Raw genomic sequence first — 19,898 nt, 5'->3', positions numbered from 1 at the left:
TTTGAATTTTTACTACTTATCTTTCTCATTTATATTTTCACTTCTTTTTCTTCAAATATTTATTGCATATAATTTAGAGAAAATAGTAATGTTGTGATTATAATTAGAATCAAGATTCAATTATTTAAAAAAAAAATAAATTTAAATTAATTTTATAACTATCAATATAAATTTTTTTTATGCTAATATCTAATTAAATTTATATATAGAGAGAAAAAAATATTTTTAAACAGCAAGCATAAAAATTAATTATTTTTATTTATACAATAGACTTAACACATAATCAAATATAAAAATATACATGTTAAATTCTTTTCAAATTTTAGATAACAAGTGTTAAAAATTAATTATTAGTAAAAAATTAAACTCTTTCATATGAAAATAATAACTAAAAAATTTATTATTTATTTTTTCTTATCTGCAAAAATCCTAACCTTCTTAACCGATGGAGACTTTTATCCCTTATGACCTTTCTATAAAAGTAATTTAATGTTATAAATTTTTTGTGCCATAATCTATAATGTCAAGACCGACGTAATTTTAAAAAATGTATGTTCGCATAATATTATTACGAATAAAAATACTAGTTATTGGCTAAATGTTGCGTGCAATCAATCCAAACTAATGTGTTACTTAATTTCATTGTTTTTCAATTTCTATATGAAGTCCAAAAGACAATCCTAACCTCTTAACTAATTTTTGAAATGAGTTAAACTCCTTTTCTAATATTCCATGAATCGTTTATTATTATTAACAATTCAAGCATTTTAATTCCATCCCGTTAACTTGATGAGCTAATTCAATCTTGATTGATTGCAAGTGTGTAACATGAGAATAGCGAAGTAAATCTAAGGCATCATGCATACTTTCAAAACTCCTAGTCACTAGATCAATCTAAAATTTATTTTACCAAGAAATGCTAGAGGATCATCAGAATTTATTGTTTTTAACCATCAACCCAATTTTTTTAGTTTAGTAATCCAAGGAGATACTTTATCCCACACTTTTAGACATTGATGACCAAAAACAATAAATTCTGATGGCCCTCTAACATTTTTCTTATTTTACCTAAACAGGGGGTAATACAAGACAAGTTTGCAGCATCTGGTAATCCACAAACAACCTACAATCATGATACTAATGTTGGATTGACCAATATAATGGCATAGATAATAGTAACAACTAGAGAATTTCACTTCATCAAATATTAAACACACCAATTTAAACATAGATTAGAATAGACAATCCAACTCATCACCATAGTGTCTTGGTAATTTGAATTCGTTATTGATAGATAGCCCTTCAATCACAGGAGGTTTTAGCCAGGGGGCCAGTTCATTTGTCGCCCTCCCAGAAGGTGCACATGAATGTGGTACACTGATTGGCCTGCCAAAAACAAACCATCAATAAAGACAGTCCGACAAACAAGCATCCTGCGTAAGCAGGGTTCAGGAAGTGCTTCACCCAAAGAGTTTAATGTAAGCAGCTTAGTGTTATATTTTCGAAGGTCTTTGGTATAATATTTTACAAAATACAAGAGTGGAAACAAGTGTTTTGTTACCCAAATATTAAAGGAGGTCAATGTATGCTTTTAGAAATGGGAGGCCATTGAATTTGACCAAACTTCAAAGAAGACGATCATAAAAGTTCCCAAAATTGATAATATTAATAATAACCATAACTCATACAAGATGATTTGATAAGAGTTCTCATATTGAGATTGATGGGAACACTTACAGCCTTTTGGTCCATCGTTGATTACAATTCTGAAGCCATCGTCAAGGCCTTCTTGCTTTGCAACCAGTTTTGCGGTGTAGAGAAGGCGGCCAAGAATCTCAGTGTGCCTCTCCTCAGCCTGGAAACAATACCATGAGAATTGATAGATTAATATATAAACACAAGACCTAACCTAGACACAGTAGAACAGTTGTAAGCGATACTTCAAGCCATCGAAAGGTTTCCATTCAATAATAATAATAATAATAATACTAAAAGTTGCTTGTAAATAAGTCAAGCTAATGATTGAAACAGCCAGAATGATGCATATGCAATGTGAAGTGGATTTACAAATTAAAATATGTCTGTAAATACCTTAAAGGGAATAACAAACAGCATAAAATAGAAGACCAATATTTTAATGTGACAAACAGACAACATATATTAGAGTGATGGATGCTTAAATCAATAAAATAAAAAAGTGCCTTGTATTCTGTTCTTTTCCTTTCAAGTGATGCTAATCAGATTCCACTTCAACACAGAACTCAGAATGGAGTCCAACTTTGAACTCAATTTGCTACCAGGACTAATTAGGTTATGGTCAAATTGCATAGGAAAATAACAAGAAACTATGATATGGCCATAGGTTATATAACCTTATAAAGAAAATTGTCATGAAATGCATATCATGGACAAAGGAGCAAAATTGATCAATAAGTTTCTGATAGTGCTTTCATGGTAAAATTTATCTCGCTAAGAAGAAGTAAACAACAACAATGAAGCATGTTGAGTATAACTACAATTATAATTGAAAATAGCAGTGTTATTGAGCACAAACTGATAGAAATTCTTCCCATGAGTGCATGAGTGTGAGAGCAAGTGTGTGCCTGTGCAGGATGCATGTGTCCAGATGATCATTGAAGGGACAGAATGTGACAATTAAAAAATACCTTGGATAGACCAGTTAGCCCATCCCTGACTTTTGGAATGATTAGAATGTGAATAGGAGCTTGAGGAGCTATGTCCCTAAAGGCAAGGACCTGCGGAAAAGGAAGTAAAAATTAAAAGGTGTCAATTGTTAATTTCCTATTCCATTAAATCAAATAACAAAGCTTGATCAGAATTACAATCAATGTTGAAACCACGCAATCAATACTTGCTTCTGACTTCAAAAATACAAATACTAAATAAAAGGAGTTTAATAAATTTTCACACAAGATGTAAATGGAATTCAGAAGAATTTCTGCAAATCTACTTTTTCAGATTATGTCATTCTTCATATAGAAAGCAACCAAACTGCTAATAAAAATAACGATTTACGAAATAATATGTTCAATGAACTACACAGAATTAAGTTCCTAGAGGATAGGACATTATCGCAATCTGATCATGTAATTAAATTCTTCAAGAAAGAATCAATCTTAGAGAGACGAAGACATAAAAAATATTGAAAAAATAAACATGTGACTGACAATAAAAGCAGAAACCAGTTATTTTCAACAAAACGTATATGTAATGTAAAGCATATTTAACTCCAAATATCTTAGCTATATAAGAATTTCAAAGGTTAAGTGTTATTTATGAAAACATAGTAAAGTAGTAGCCAAAGCACCAAGAACTGATAGGTACATTAAGTACAAAAAATCGAGTATTCCTATAATAGATCCATAACCTGATTTTTCACTTCTGAACTTGACTCATACTTATAACGGGCAATCTCGCAAGTAAAAGTAAAACTAGTTTCTTTTAACCAATTCAAAGATCCTATCACAACAACCTATGTATTTTAACATTGAATGCCCACTGAACTAATTTAGATGTCTACCTGGTCAAAAAAGTATAAACTAAAAAGTCTATATAGATGTTAATAAGATTTTAAAATCAATATAGAAGAGCCAGACAGAAAAAACAACAGAGATCAAAAGACAAAACTCCAATACATCTTTAAATCTTTGTTTCACTGTTTTCACCTCTATCTGCATTTATTCACGGCACTATCAGACTTCACTTAAGCTGTAACATAGTTAAGTTGAGGAGTTGATTAAAGGCTCAGAGAGTACCTTATCATCCTCATAAACCACAGTAGAAGGAATTTCCTTATTGATGATCTTGTCAAATCTGTCCCATCACAGAATAAAAGAGAAAGGATATAAACACTTAGAAATTAAACCTCCAGCACAAAAATGCAGAGCCTCTGGTATTCAAACAATTGAGGGAATTTTGGTCCACAATTTCCATAAATCCTTGTAAAAATACACTGGTAATAATCTCATAATATGCCAAAAACTCAAGAAAAGAATTAATTAAAAAAACCTGCCACTTTCAAAATGCAAACGGATACAACGATATAATCTCTTAAAATTACAGCAAAAATAACTGTTTTTTACGCATTGACACCGTGAATAGTTGTCTAAAAGAGGAATATAATTGCACAACTATATAAAGTTTTAGGTTGTAACTGCATCATAATTAAACTCTTATTGAAATCATGGGGTCCAAAAATGAAAATTACCTATTTATCCAAACTACATAAAATGCAAACTTTATAGGAATTTCACACTTTGACAAAGGAAATGAAAACATGAACATAAACAGGGAAAAATGAACAAAAAAGTGGAGAGGCTAGTTTGAGAAGCATGTTAAGAAAACAAATGAGATGGAAGGGGAAGAGATCACATGGTGGGAGCATCAGAGGGAATGGCTGCAAGAGCGGCTTCTTTCTCTGAAGCCATGGAATGCAATGGAAGAATAGAAGGAAGAGTAAGGGTGCGTTTGATTTTGTTTTTGGGAGGAGAAAAACACCACCAAGCTTTTTGAAAGCTTTACTTTTTTGTTTATCTATTTTTTTCTACTTAAATACAGAAGTAATTTTGTATTTAAAATGATGTTTACATATAAAATAACACTTTTTAACTTCTCTGTTTTATTAACGGACATTTAGCCTTTTTTTTATTTTGGTGACTGGACATTTAGCCTTTAATACTAAATATTTTTTTTGGGTAAAGTATTAAATTAGTCTTTTATGTTTGGACGAAATTTTGTTTTGATTTTTGAGATTTAAGGTGTCCTATTTGAATTTAAAAAAATTTCATTTAGCTTCAATGAAATTCCACTGTAAGGTCAAACTTAAATAATTAACGAAATATTCTAAAATGACAGCAGTACAAGAACAAGGTCGATAATTTGGAGAACAAGTACAAGCTCCAGAAGCACAAAAAAAATAAAAAAAAAACTAAACAAAAAAATCAACTATAAATAATAATAATAGTAAAAAATTATAACGTATTAAAAAGAGTATTAAGAATATTAAAAAAATACTAAATAAAAAACATACTAGAAACAATATTAAAAAAATTAAACATGCATAAAAAAATAACATTATAATTTAATGTCATGTCCTTTTTAGGATTTTTTTAAATAAATAAAATAAATAAATATTTTACTTACCAAAATAAACAATTTGTAACGTTTTGACCAAAATACATCGGATCTCTTATCTTGTTTACAGTATAAACGAGATAAGATTACACGTATCTCGTTTACACGGTAACTGTAAACGATATATACACTTCATTTCTATGTGGCCTTATCTCGTTTAGACTGTAAACAAGATACGTGAATAATTATTATGTTTATACTATAAACGAGATACATAAAGACAAATTTTTAACAACTATAAAAGGATGTGTAACCCTTTGTATTCTCCACAAATATTTCACTCTCTACCTATTTCTTCCGAAAATAAGCTAAAATGTCTAGTAGTAGTGGATATTTGGTTGTAAGTGTGAATCCGAATTGCCGTTTGAGAAATAGTGATAATGAGGTAATATTTGAGTGTGAAAATTCCATTCTGTGGTGTACCCGCGCGAGTAAGTTATTTATCTGAGTTGAAGAATCTGATATTGAGTAGTGTCAGTGGTAGCGCGAGAAAAAAGATCGAAAGGGTGGGTTATAGGTTGCTAGCACCGACAAAAAATGAAATTTTTCGTTTTCGTCTGTTTTTACTCCATGGCGACAAGCATGTCCGCCTAATGTTTGACATCCATAGGAAAATCATAGCGGAACAAGTGATGGAGCTTTTTGCGGAGGTTGGTGACGTCAGTAGCAGTAGATCTGGCTAATCAGACTTCGTCCAGGATGACCCACCTCTCGCACCCAAACCACTGCACGTTGCAAGTCCAGTGAAAGACATAGACGTTGACGATAAGGACTCCAATGAGGAGTATGTTGTGGATAGCAACGAGAGCGGTTTCTCTGAGGATGATGAGGAGGAGGAGTTTATACTAGAGACCGTTGAGGCATCATGTCGGTATCTTTTGCCTGCCCTGGACCCAATTCAGGTCTTGTCATCTGTACCCAGTCACTACGCTACGTTGGATCTGGACGCGATATAAGAGAAGAATCCATTTTCCAACACGAGTGAAGACGATTACAACTTAGACGATGATGTGAAGTTTTGGGTTGGCCACAGATTCAAAAGCAGAGATGCAGTAATGCAGGATGTGAAGAATTACAGCATTCGTAGAAGTGCTGAATATCGAGTAGTGGAGTCAGATCGATTAAAGTACCATGTGCATCACCAACAACATGAAGCAGGCTGCCCCTGGAGTCTCCGTATTGCTCTCTGACAGAATCTTGGATATTGGTAAGTTGAAGTTCCATTGTGTTCTATATTCTCAATTGTCATTGTTATGCTTGTTGTACCTGTCAACCACGGATGTTTTATTTCGTTAGGGAGGTGCGTAGGGTGGAAGGAGCGCACACGTGTTTAGCACCCACCATGTCGCAGGACCCCCAACAGTTGGACAGCAGTCTCATCTGCCATATCATCTTTCCGTTGATACAATCCAACCCGTCCGTCAGCATCTCTGGCCTACAAGGTGCAGTTAGGCAAAGCTATCACTTCAAACCCTCGTACAGAAAGGTTTGGATGGTGAAGCAAAAGGTGATTGCATAGATAAACGGTGATTAGGAGGAGTCATACAATAAGGTGTCGAGGTTGTTGCAAGCCCAGCTGAGTTGTTGTCCCGGATCGATGGGTGAGATTAGTGTTGTACCGTACTATGATGGACACCTCATGGTGCGTGATTGCAGCATGTTTGACAAGGTATTTTGTGTCTTCCCTGCCTGTGTGGAGGCTTTCAAGCATTGCAAGCCATTCGTCTCCGTCGATGACATACATTTTTATGGCAAATATAGTGGTGTTTTGCTTATTACAGTGGCACAAGATGGTAACAACAATATCCTTCATGTAGCCTTTGCAATTGTTGAGTCCTAGACGACGAAATCACAGTCTTTCTTCCTTACCAATTTGAGGTAACACGTCACCACACAGGAATGCCTGCTAATTATTTCTGATAGATCTCAAGCGATCAAGGCTGCACTGAGAGCTGAGGATAGTGGTTGGCATCCTCTTAAAGCATTTCATGCTTACTGTGTCCGGCATATGGCAGTGAACTTCATGTCTCGTTTCAAGTCTGCTAAGAAAAAGTGGTATCTCATAAATGCTGCTTATAATCCAAGAAGGGCTGAGTACGAGCGGTACATGGATGCTTTGACATTGCTGTCGCAAGAGATGGCATATTAGGCTAGTAGGTTCAACAAAGAGATCTGTCTACAACACTGCGATGGCGGTCGTCTGTTTGGACATATAACGACGAACCTCTCCGAGTGCATGAATGCCATTCTTAAGGGTACAAGCTATCTACCGATATCAGCCATCGTACAATGCACCTACAAGAGGCTACATCAGTTGTTCGTCAAGAAGGGTCGGGAGGCACACCCATAGCTAGTGGCGGGTAATCAGTTTTCACAATGGCTGATAGCTGCTATTGAGAAAAACAGAGAGGAATCTCGAAGATGCGTGTCATTCACTGCAACAGACGGGCTTCTGTATTCCTGGTTGATGAGTTGGAGCCTTTCCAAGGTTGGTCGCAGGGGTTGTTCTGTGTTCGCTTGTGATGAGCGGATAATTTATATGCTTTTTGGCATTGTTTTTAGTATGTTTTCAGTAGAATCTAGTTACTTTTAGGGACGTTTTCATTAGTTTTTATGTTAAATTCATATTTCTGGACTTTACTATGAGTTTGTGTGTTTTTCTGTGATTTCAGGTATTTTCTGGCTGAAATTGAGGGACTTGAGCAAAAATCAGATTCAGAGGTTGAAGAAGGACTGCTGATGCTGTTGGATTCTGACCTCCCTGCACTCAAAGTGGATTTTCTGGAGCTACAGAACTCGAAATGGTGCGCTTCCAATTGCGTTGGAAAGTAGACATCCAGGGCTTTCCAGAAATATATAATAGTCCATACTTTGGCCAAGAATAGATGACGAAAACTGGCGTTTAACGCCAGCTTTCTGCCCAAATCTGGCGTCCAGCGCCAGAAAAGGAGCTAAAACCAGAGTTGAACGCCCAAACTGGCACAAAAGCTGGCGTTCAACTCCAAGGAGGACCTCTACACGTGCAACACTCAAGCTCAGCCCAAGCACACACCAAGTGGGCCCCGGAAGTGAATTTATGCATCAATTACTTACTCATGTAAACCCTAGTGACTAGTTTATTATAAATAGGACATTTTACTAGTGTATTAGAAGTCTTTTTGACCATCTTGGGATGCCTGGTTCTTAGATCAAAGGGGCTGGCCATTCGGGCATGCCTGGACCTTTCACTTATGTATTTTTAACGGTAGAGTTTTTACACTCCATAGATTAAGGTGTGGAGCTCTGCTGTTCCTCAAAGATTAATGCAAAGTACTACTGTTTTCTATTCAATTCATCTTGTTTCGTTTCTAAGATATTCATTCGTACTTCAATCTGAATGTGATGAACGTGACAATCATCATCATTACCTATGAACGCGTGCCTGACAACCACTTCCGTTCTACCTTAGACTGAATGAGTATCTCTTAGATCTCCTAACCAGAATCTTCGTGGTGTAAGCTAGAATGATGGCGGCATTCAAGAGAATTCGGAAGGTCTAAACCTTGTCTGTGGTATTCCGAGTAGGATTCAATGATTGAATGACTGTGACGAGTTTCAAACTCGCGATTGCCGGGCGTAGTGACAGACGCAAAAGGATAGTAAATCCTATTCCAGCATGATCGAGAACCGACAGATGAATAGCCGTGTCGTGACAGGGTGCGTTGATCATTTTCACTGAGAGGATAAGATGAAGCCATTGACAAGGGTGATGCCTCCAGACGATTAGCCATGCCGTGACAGGGCATTGGATCATTTTCCCGAGAGATGACCGAAAGTAGCCGTTGACAATGGTGATGTATCACATAAAGCCAGCCATGGAAAGGAGCAAGACTGATTGGATGAAGATAGCAGGAAAGCAGAGGTTCAGAGGAACGAAAAGCATCTCCATTCGCTTATCTGAAATTCCTACCAATGATTTACATAAGTACCTCTATCCCTATTCTATTATTTATTTTCGAAAACCCATTACTGTTTTATATCCGCCTGACTGAGATTTACAAGGTGACTATAGTTTGCTTCATACCGATAATCTCCGTGGGATTCGACCCTTACTCACGTAAGGTATTACTTGGACGACCCAGTGCACTTGCTGGTTAGTTATGCGAAGTTGTGAAGATATGTTTAGACCATGGTCCTGTGCATCCATTTTTGGTGCCATTGCCAGGGAATCAATTTCGAACAACAATTCACAACCTGAGTAGCAATTTCGCATACCAAGTTTTTGGCGCCGTTGCCGGGGATTGTTCGAGTTTGGACAACTGACGGTTCATCCTGTTGCTCAGATTAGGTAATTTTCTTTTTGTTTTCTTTTCAAAAAATTTTCAAAAATATTTCAAAATTTTCTCACCTGTTTTCGAAAAAATTTTAGATTCAAAATTTTTAAGAATGAATTCTAGTGTTTCATGAAGCATGTGAAGCCTGGCTGGCTGTAAAGCCATGTCTAAATTCTTTTGGACTGAGGCTTCCAACCATCAGCTGTTATACGACTGTAGGGTATGTCATGCATGTCATGTCTGAATTACATGCTGAAGCTTGGCTGGCCATTGGCCATGTCTAGTGTTTTGGACCGGAGCTTTCATTGAAAGCTTGGCTGGCTAGTGAGCCATGTCTAATTCCTGGACTGAAGCTTTAGACTAAGAATGCAAGATTCCTGGAATTCATATTAAAAATTTTGGAATCCTTATTTTTCATTTTTCAATTAATTTTTCGAAAAAATCCAAAAATTTTTAGAAAATCATAAAAATCAAAAATATTTTTCTGTTTCTTATTTGAGTCAAGAGTCATGTCATAAGTTTGGTGTCATTTGCATGTGCATCTTGCATTTTTCGAAAATTTCATGCATTCATGGTGTTCTTCATGATCTTCAAGTTGTTCTTGGTAAGTCTTCTTGTTTGATCTTGATGATTTTTTGTTTTGTGTCTTTTATTGTTTTTCATATGCATTTTTGAATTCTTAGTGCCTAAGCATTAAAGAATTCTAAGTTTGGTGTCTTGCATGTTTTCTTTGCATTAAAAATTTTTCAAAAATATGTTCTTGGTGTTCATCATGATCTTCATAGTGTTCTTGGTGTTCATCTTGACATTCATAGCATTCTTGCATGCATCACATGTTTTGATCTAAAAATTTCATGCATTGCATCTTTTTAGTGTTTTTCTCTCTCATCATAAAAATTCAAAAAATCAAAAAAAATATATCTTTCCCTTTTTCTCTCTAATTAAATTCGAAAATTTGAGTTGACTTTTTCAAAATTTTTTAAATCAAGTTGTTTCTTATGAGTCAAATCAAATTTTCAATTTGAAAATCTCATCTTTTTCAAAATCTTTTTCAAAAATCAAATCTTTTTCAAATTTCTTAGTTATTTTCGAAAATTTAAAAAATATTTTTCAAAAATCTTTTTCTTATTTTTATATAAAATTTTCGAAAATAACAATAACAATTAATATTTTGATTCAAAAATTTCAAGTTTGTTACTTACTTGTTAAGAAAGATTCAAACTTTGAGTTCTAGAATCATATCTTGTGATTTCTTGTGAATCAAGTCATTAATTGTGATTTTAAAAATTCAAATCTTTTTCAAAAACTAATTTCTCTCATATCTTTTCAAAAATATCTTCTCATCTTATCTTTTTTCAAAAAAAATTTGATTTCAAAATATCTTTTCTAACTTCCTAACTTCCTATCTTTTCAAAATTTGTTTCAACTAACTAACTAACTTTTTGTTTGTTTCTTATCTTTTTCAAAACCACCTAACTAACTCTCTCTCTCTCATTTTCGAAAATCCCTTCCATCTTTTTCAAAATTTCTTTTTAATTAACTAATTATTTTTATTTTTGATTTCAAAATTTTTCGAAAATTACTAACCTTTTTCAAAAACTATTTTCGAAAATCACTAACCCTTTTTCAAAAATTATTTTCGAAAATTCTCCCTCTCCCATCTTACTCTATTTATTTATTCATCTACTAACATCTCATCTCACATCTCTACCCTCCTCACAGTTGTGTTTCTTCCATTACACTACATTCTTTGTCTCCCTCTTTTCTCCCACTCACAAAGGGACCCCTATACTGTGGTATAAAGGATCTCTATTATTATTATTTTTCTGTGCCTTCTTCTTTGTCATATGAGCAGGAGCAAGGACAAGAACATTCTTGTTGAAGCAGATCCAGAACCGGAAAGGACTCTGAAGAAAAAACTAAGAGAAGCTAAATTACAACAATCCAGAGATAACCTTTCAGAAATTTTCGAACAGGAAGAGGAGATGGCAGCCGAAAATAATAATAATGCAAGGAGAATGCTTGGTGACTTTACTGCACCTAATTCCAATTTACATGGAAGAAGCATCTCTATTCCTGCCATTGGAGCAAACAACTTTGAGCTGAAACCTCAATTAGTTTCTCTGATGCAGCAGAACTGCAAGTTTCATGAACTTCCATCTGAAGATCCTTTTCAGTTCTTAACTGAATTCTTGCAGATCTGTGATACTGTTAAGACTAATGGAGTAGATCCTGAAGTCTACAGGCTCATGTTTTTCCCTTTTGCTGTAAGAGACAGAGCTAGAGTGTGGTTGGATTCTCAACCCAAGGATAGCCTGAACTCTTGGGATAAGCTGGTCAAGGCTTTCTTAGCCAAGTTCTTTCCTCCTCAAAAGCTGAGCAAGCTTAGAGTGGATGTTCAAACCTTCAGACAGAAAGAAGGTGAATCCCTCTATGAAGCTTGGGAGAGATACAAAGGACTGACCAAAAAGTGTCCTTCTGACATGCTTTCAGAATGGACCATCCTGGATATATTCTATGATGGTTTATCTGAGTTATCAAAGATGTCACTGGATACTTCTGCAGGTGGATCCATTCACCTAAAGAAAACGCCTGCAGAAGCTCAAGAACTCATTGACATGGTTGCAAATAACCAGTTCATGTACACTTCTGAAAGGAATCCTGTGAATAATGGGACGCCTATGAAGAAGGGAGTTCTTGAGATTGACACTCTGAATGCCATATTGGCTCAGAACAAAGTATTGACTCAGCAAGTCAATATGATTTCTCAGAGTCTGAATGGAATGCAAGCTGCATCCAACAGTACTCAAGAGGCTTCGTATGAAGAAGAAGCTTATGATCCTGAGAACCCTGCAATAGCAGAGGTGAATTACTTAGGTGAACCTTATGGAAACACCTATAACTCATCATGGAGAAATCATCCAAATTTCTCATGGAAGGATCAAAAGCCTCAACAAGGCTTTAATAATGGTGGAAGAAACAGGTTTAACAATAATAAACCTTTTCCATCATCCACTCAGCAACAGACAGAGAACTTTGAACAAAATACTTCTAATTTGGCAAACTTAGTCTCTGATCTATCCAAGGCCACTGTGAGTTTCATGAATGAAACAAGGTCTTCCATTAGAAATTTGGAAGCACAAGTGGGCCAGCTGAGTAAAAGGATCACTGAAATCCCTCCCAGTACTCTCCCAAGCAATACAGAAGAGAATCCAAAAGGAGAGTGCAAGGCCATTGACATAAGCAAAATGGCCGAACCCAAATGAGGGAGAGGAGGACGTGAATCCCAAGGAGGAAGACCTCCTGGGACGTCCAGTGACCAATAAGGAGCTTCCCTCTGAGGAACCAAAGGAATCTGAGACTCATCTAGAGACCATAGAGATTCCATTGAACCTCCTTATGCCCTTCATGAGCTCTGATGAGTATTCCTCTTCTGAAGAGAATGAGGATGTTACTGAAGAGTAAACTGCCAAGTTTCTTGGTGCAATCATGAAGCTAAATGCCAAATTATTTGGCATTGATACTTGGGAAGTTGAACCTCCCTTGTTCATCAATGAACTAAGTGATCTGGATCAACTGACATTGCCTCAGAAGAGACAGGATCCTGGGAAGTTCATAATACCTTGTACCATAGGCACCATGATCTTTAAGGCTCTGTGTGACCTTGGTTCAGGAATAAACCTCATGTCCCTCTCTGTAATAGAGAAACTGGGAATCTATGGGGTGTAAGCTGCTAAAATCTCATTAGAGATGGCAGACAATTCAAGAAAACAGGCATATGGACAAGTAGAGGACGTGTTAGTAAAGGTTGAAGGCCTTTACATCTCTGCTGATTTTATAGTCCTGGATACTGGAAAGGAAGAGGATGATTCCATCATCCTAGGAAGACCTTTCCTGGCCACAGCAAGAGCTGTGATTGATGTTGACAGAGGTGAACTAGTCCTTCAATGGAATGAGAACTCCCTTGTGTTTAAAACTCAAGGATCTCCCTCTGCAACCATGGAGAGGAAGCATGAAAAGCTTCTCTCAAAGCAGAGTCAACCCAAGCTCCCACAGTCAAACTCTAAGTTTGGTGTTGGGAGGCCACAACCAAACTCTAAGTTTGGTGTTGAACTCCCATATCCAAACTCTAAGTTTGGTGTTGGAGAGTTTCAACAATGCTCTGAACATCTATAAGGCTCCATGAGAGCCCACTGACAAGCTATTGACATTAAAGAAGCGCTTGTTGGGAGGCAACCCAATTTTTATTTATCTAACTATATTTTTCTTAGTTATATGTCTTTATAGGTTCATGATCATGAGGAGTCACAAAATAAATATTAAAATTAAAAACGGAATCAAAAACAGCAGAAGAGAAATCACACCCTGGAGGAGCATCTGCCTGGCGTTCAACGCCAGAACAGAGCATGGTTCTGGCGATGAACGCCCAAAATGGGCAGCATTCTGGCGCTGAACGCCCAGAACAAGCATGGTTCTGGCGTTCAACGCCAGAAATGGCAACAAATGGGCGTTGAACGCCCAAAATGGGCACCAACCTGGCGCTGAACGCCCAGAGTTGTGTGCAAAGGCATTTTACATGCCTAATGGGTGCAGGAATGTAAATCCTTGACACCTCAGGATCTGTGGACCCCACAGGATCATCTCAGGATCTGTGGACCCCACAGGATCACCTCAGGATCTGTGGACCCCACAGGATCCCCACCTACCTCCACTCACTTCTTCTCACCACTCTCTTTCACACAACCCCATAAACACTCTTCCCCAAAAACCCTTCACCAATCACCTCAATCTCTCTTCCCCATCACCTCTTCACCACTCACATCCATCCACTCTTCCCCATAAACCTACCTTATAAACTCCACCTACCTTCAAAATTCAAAACCAATTTCCCACCCAAACCCACCCATATGGCCGAAACCTTTCCCCCCTCCCTTCCCTATATAAAGCCCTCCATTCTTCATCAAATTCACACAACACACCCCTCTACACCCTTCTTGGCCGAAACACTTCCCACTCTCCCTCTCCTCCATTTCTTCTTCTTCTTCATCTATTCTTTCTTTTATTGCTCGAGGGCGAGCAAAATTCTAAGTTTGGTGTGGTAAAAGCATAAGCTTTTTGTTTTTCCATTACCATTGATGGCACCTAAGACCGGAGAATCCTCTAGAAAGGGGAAAGGGAAGACAAAAGCTTCCACATCCGAGTCATGGGAGATGGAAAGGTTCATCTCCAAAGCCCATCAAGACCACTTCTATGATGTTGTGGCCAAGAAGAAGGTGATCCCTGAGGTCCCTTTCAAACTCAAAAGAAATGAGTATCCGGAGATCCGACATGAAATTCAAAGAAGAGGTTGGGAAGTTCTAACAAATCCCATCCAACAAGTCGGCATCCTAATGGTTCAAGAGTTCTATGCTAATGCATGGATCACCAAGAACCATGATCAAAGTAAGAACCCGGATCCAAAGAACTATGTTACAATGGTTCGGGGGAAATACTTAGATTTTAGTCCGGAAAATGTGAGGTTGGCGTTCAACTTGCCAAACATGGAAGAGAACGCACGCCCCTACACAAGGAGAGTCAACTTTGATCAAAGGTTGGACCAAGTCCTTATGGACATATGTATAGAAGGAGCTCAATGGAAGATTGACTCCAAAGGCAAGCCGGTTCAACTAAGAAGATTGGACCTCAAGCCTGTAGCTAGAGGATGGTTGGAGTTCATTCAATGCTCAATCATTCCCACTAGCAACCGGTCTGAAGTTACTATAGACCGGGCCATCATGATCCATAGCATCATGATTGGAGAAGAGGTGGAAGTTCATGAGATTATACCTCAAGAACTCTACAAGGTGGCTGAAAAGTCCTCCACTATGGCAAGGTTAGCCTTTCCTCACCTCATTTGCCACCTATGCAATTCAGCTGGGATTGACATAGAGGGAGATATCCTCATTAAAGAGGACAAGCCCATCACTAAGAAAAAGATGGAGCAAGCAAGAGAGCCCATTCATGGAGCTCAAGAGGCGTATGAAGCTCATCACCATGAGATCCCGGAGATGCCTCAAATGCACCTTCCTCCACAAAACTATTGGGAGCAAATCAATACCTCCCTAGGAGAATTGAGTTCCAATATGGGACAACTAAGGGTGGAACATCAAGAGCACTCCATCATGCTTCATGAAATAAGAGAAGATCAAAAAGCAATGAGGGAGGAGCAACAAAGACAAGGAAGAGACATAGAAGAGCTCAAGGACATCATTGGTTCCTCAAGAAGGAAACGCCACCATCACTAAGGTGGATTCATTCCTTGTTCTTATTTCTTCTGTTTTTCGTTTTCTATGTTATGTGCTTATTTATGTTTGTGTCTTCATTACATGATCATTAGTAGTTAGTAACTTTGTCTTAAAGTTATGAATGTCCTATGAATCCATCACCTCTCTTAAATAAAAAACTGTTTTAATTCAAAAGAACAAGAAGTACATGAGTTTTGAATTTATCCTTGAACTTAGTTTAATTATATTGATGTGGTGACAATGCTTCTTGTTTTCTGAATGTATGCTTGAACAGTGCATATGTCTTTTGAAGTTGTTGTTTAAGAATGTTAAATATGTTGGCTCTTGAAAGAATGATGACTAGGAGACATGTTATCTGATAATCTGAAAAATCATAAAAAATGATTCTTGAAGCAAGAAAAAGCAGCAAAGAACAAAGCTTGCAGAAAAAAAATAGGCAAAAAAAAAAATAGAAAGAAAAAGAAAAAGCAAGCAGAAAAAGCCAAAAGCTCTTAAAACCAAAAGGCAAGGGCAAATAAAAAGGATCCCAAGGCTTTGAGCATCAGTGGATAGGAGGGCCTAAAGGAATAAAATCCTGGTCTAAGCGGCTAAACCAAGCTGTCCCTAACCATGTGCTTGTGGCGTGTAGGTGTCAAGTGAAAACTTGAGACTGAGCGGTTAAAGTCAAGGTCCAAAGCCAAAAAAAGAGTGTGCTTAAGAACCCTGGACATCTCTAATTGGGGACTTTAGCAAAGCTGAGTCACAATCTGAAAAGGTTCACCCAATTATGCGTCTGTGGCATTTATGTATCCGGTGGTAATACTGGAAAACAAAGTGCTTAGGGCCACGGCCAAGACTCATAAAGAAGCTGTGTTCAAGAATCATCATACTGAACTAGGAGAATCAATAACACTATCTGAACTCTGAGTTCCTATAGATGCCAATCATTCTGAACCTCAATGGATAAAGTGAGATGCCAAAACTATTCAAGAGGCAAAAAGCTATAAGTCCCGCTCATTTGATTGAAGCTATATTTCATTGATAGTTTGGAATTTATAGTATATTCTCTTCTTTTTATCCTATTTGATTTTCAGTTGCTTAGGGACAAGCAACAATTTAAGTTTGGTGTTGTGATGAGCGGATAATTTATACGCTTTTTGGCATTGTTTTTAGTATATTTTCAGTAGAATCTAGTTACTTTTAGGGACGTTTTCATTAGTTTTTATGTTAAATTCATATTTCTGGACTTTACTATGATTTTGTGTGTTTTTCTGTGATTTCAGGTATTTTCTGGCTGAAATTGAGGGACTTGAGCAAAAATCAGATTCAGAGGTTGAAGAAGGACTGCTGATGCTATTGGATTCTGACCTCCCTGCACTCAAAGTGGATTTTCTGGAGCTACAGAACTCGAAATGGCGTGCTTCCAATTGCGTTGGAAAGTAGACATCCAGGGCTTTCCAGAAATATATAATAGTTCATACTTTGGCGAAGAATAGACGACGCAAACTGGCGTTCAACGCCAGCTTTCTGCCCAAATCTGGCGTCCAGCGCCAGAAAAGGAGCTAAAACCAGAGTTGAACGCCCAAACTGGCACAAAAGCTGGCGTTCAACTCCAAGGAGGACCTCTACACGTGCAACACTCAAGCTCAGCCCAAGCACACACCAAGTGGGCCCCGGAAGTGAATTTATGCATCAATTACTTACTCATGTAAACCCTAGTGACTAGTTTATTATAAATAGGACCTTTTACTAGTGTATTAGAAGTCTTTTTGACCATCTTGGGATGCCTGGTTCTTAGATCAGAGGGGCTGGCCATTCGGCCATGCCTGGACCTTTCACTTATGTATTTTTAACGGTAGAGTTTCTACACTCCATAGATTAAGGTGTGGAGCTCTGCTGTTCCTCAAAGATTAATGCAAAGTACTACTGTTTTCTATTCAATTCATCTTGTTTCGTTTCTAAGATATTCATTCGTACTTCAATCTGAATGTGATGAACGTGACAATCATCATCATTCCCTATGAACGCGTGCCTGACAACCACTTCCGTTCTACCTTAGACTGAATGAGTATCTCTTAGATCTCCTAACCAGAATCTTCGTGGTGTAAGCTAGAATGATGGCGGCATTCAAGAGAATCCGGAAGGTCTAAACCTTGTCTGTGGTATTCCGAGTAGGATTCAATGATTGAATGACTGTGACGAGCTTCAAACTCGCGATTGCCGGGCGTAGTGACAGACGCAAAAGGATAGTAAATCCTATTCCAGCATGATCGAAAACCGATAGATGAATAGTCGTGCCGTGACAGGGTGCGTTGATCATTTTCACTGAGAGGATAAGATGAAGCCATTGACAAGGGTGATGCCTCCAGACGATTAGCCGTGCCGTGACAGGGCATTGGATCATTTTCCCGAGAGATGACTAAAAGTAGCCGTTGACAATAGTGATGTATCACATAAAGCCATCCATGGAAAGGAGCAAGACTGATTGGATGAAGATAGCAGGAAAGCAGAGGTTCAGAGGAACGAAAAGCATCTCCATTCGCTTATCTGAAATTCCTACCAATGATTTACATAAGTACCTCTATCCCTATTCTATTATTTATTTTCGAAAACCCATTAATGTTTTATATCCGCCTGACTGAGATTTACAAGGTGACCACAGTTTGTTTCATACCGACAATCTCCATGGGATTCGACCTTTACTCACGTAAGGTATTACTTGGACGACCCAGTGCACTTGCTGGTTAGTTATGTGAAGTTGTGAAGATATGTTTAGACCATGGTCCTGTGCATCCGTTTTTGGTGCCATTGCCAGGGAATCAATTTCGAACAACAATTCACAACCTGAGTAGCAATTTCGCATACCAGCTTGACAGCAGGCACGTGTGACTGTGACCTTTTCCAGTCACTCCATTTCCCATGTCGTCATACACTTGCCGCCTGTGCTGCCGCGAATATCGAATGGGGTCCATACGTCCATCCAGTGTACGTGTAGCAGGCTGTGTTTAAGGTGTATGAGTTGGAGTTTCCGCCAATACCAGATGAGAAGCTTTGGCCGGAGTAGTATGGGACACACCTTAGTTCTAACCGTGCCATGCGCAGAAAGTCTACTAGCAGACCTATTTTCACCAGGTTTCGTAATGAGATGGACGAGGGCGAGCACCAAGAGAAAAGGTGTGGTCTATGCAGGCAAATCGGTCATACCCAAAGAGGTTGTCAAAACCAGCAAACGGACGAGGCTTAGTTTACGGGTATTACTTTGTATGTGTTTGGTTTGGGGTTTATGTTTGCGTAGTTCATGTGTTTATGTGGTACAAGTCTTGGTTAATTTTATGCTATTTTCACTAAGGATATTTTCACTAAGGTTAACTTTGTGACATGAAACATGCACAATACAAGCAATATATAACATAAATATTGTTCCAAAATACAACTATGGAGAGTTTATCAAAATACATTGAAATATAACTATAATATTCTTCCATGATATAACTGTTGATAGTTAATCAAAATACATCAAAATACATCAACGGTAAAATATAATATAACAGCATACAACAATAATAATGATGTCATTGACGGTGATCACTCGGAAAATGACGCCGATGGCCAGTGCCACATGACAAAGGCTGTGCCTATCGCTGAGGTTTACTAGGACGTGGGTCTGTCGGAGGCTGTGGGTGACGAGAGGGCTCCTATGGCTGAGTAGGCGGCTGACCCATGAGCGGATGGTATGGGATAGTATAACTATTCGAGTAGGTCACCAACGGATATGGAGGGTGGTAAGGCGGAGGAAGAGGTGGTGCAAGCATCGGCTGGGACGCCGTCATCAATCAGCCATAATCCACCAACGGTGGTATTGCATACTGAGCACCGGGTTGGAAGTGTGTGCCAAAGTATGTGCCAGAACCCGAGGAAATGTGTGGGACTTAAAACAGTGGCAGACATAGGCGCAAACGAATGCTGGTATGGCTGACCCATGCTCTGCTTCCTACCTGTGTGGAACTGCTCCACAATGTGCTACATGGTGGGCTAGTCGGCGGTGTGAATATGGAAAACTTCTTTGGAGTCTATCTCATCGACTAACGATGCCTCCTGACGAATGCTGGATGCACCGAGGTCATGCCAACCAGGGGCCAACGTCCCAATCATCCCGACCAGCCTGTGA

General features: G+C 38.0%; 2 protein-coding genes and 1 non-coding gene across 3 annotated transcripts; 1 reads left to right on the top strand and 2 right to left on the bottom strand.

Annotated features, from left to right (window-relative positions):
* Positions 1-900: 900 nt before the first annotated feature.
* LOC112754692 (adenylylsulfatase HINT1) lies at positions 901-4,582 on the bottom strand. The gene is made up of 5 exons (XM_025802408.3): positions 4,393-4,582; positions 3,777-3,834; positions 2,667-2,756; positions 1,738-1,855; positions 901-1,386 (listed from the first exon to the last, which is right to left on the bottom strand). The coding sequence occupies exons 1-5, from the start codon at positions 4,446-4,448 to the stop codon at positions 1,319-1,321; spliced, it is 390 nt and encodes a 129-aa protein (XP_025658193.1). The 5' UTR covers positions 4,449-4,582; the 3' UTR covers positions 901-1,318.
* Positions 4,583-6,751: 2,169 nt separating this feature from the next.
* LOC112757391 (uncharacterized) lies at positions 6,752-7,303 on the top strand. Its single transcript, XM_025805977.1, has 2 exons — positions 6,752-6,967; positions 7,052-7,303. Exons 1-2 carry the CDS (start codon positions 6,752-6,754, stop codon positions 7,301-7,303), a joined length of 468 nt encoding a protein of 155 aa, XP_025661762.1.
* Positions 7,304-11,848: 4,545 nt separating this feature from the next.
* On the bottom strand, positions 11,849-11,956 carry LOC112760214 (small nucleolar RNA R71). Its single transcript, XR_003180665.1, has one exon. It is a non-coding gene; the product is annotated as a small nucleolar RNA R71 (small nucleolar RNA).
* Between the last annotated feature and the right edge of the window lie 7,942 nt (positions 11,957-19,898).

The sequence above is a fragment of the Arachis hypogaea genome, chromosome 16, assembly GCF_003086295.3.
Source record: "Arachis hypogaea cultivar Tifrunner chromosome 16, arahy.Tifrunner.gnm2.J5K5, whole genome shotgun sequence".
NCBI classification, from domain to species: domain Eukaryota; kingdom Viridiplantae; phylum Streptophyta; class Magnoliopsida; order Fabales; family Fabaceae; genus Arachis; species Arachis hypogaea.
The sequence above is the reverse complement of the archived record's forward strand: the minus strand, read 5'-3'. Positions and strand labels throughout refer to the sequence as shown.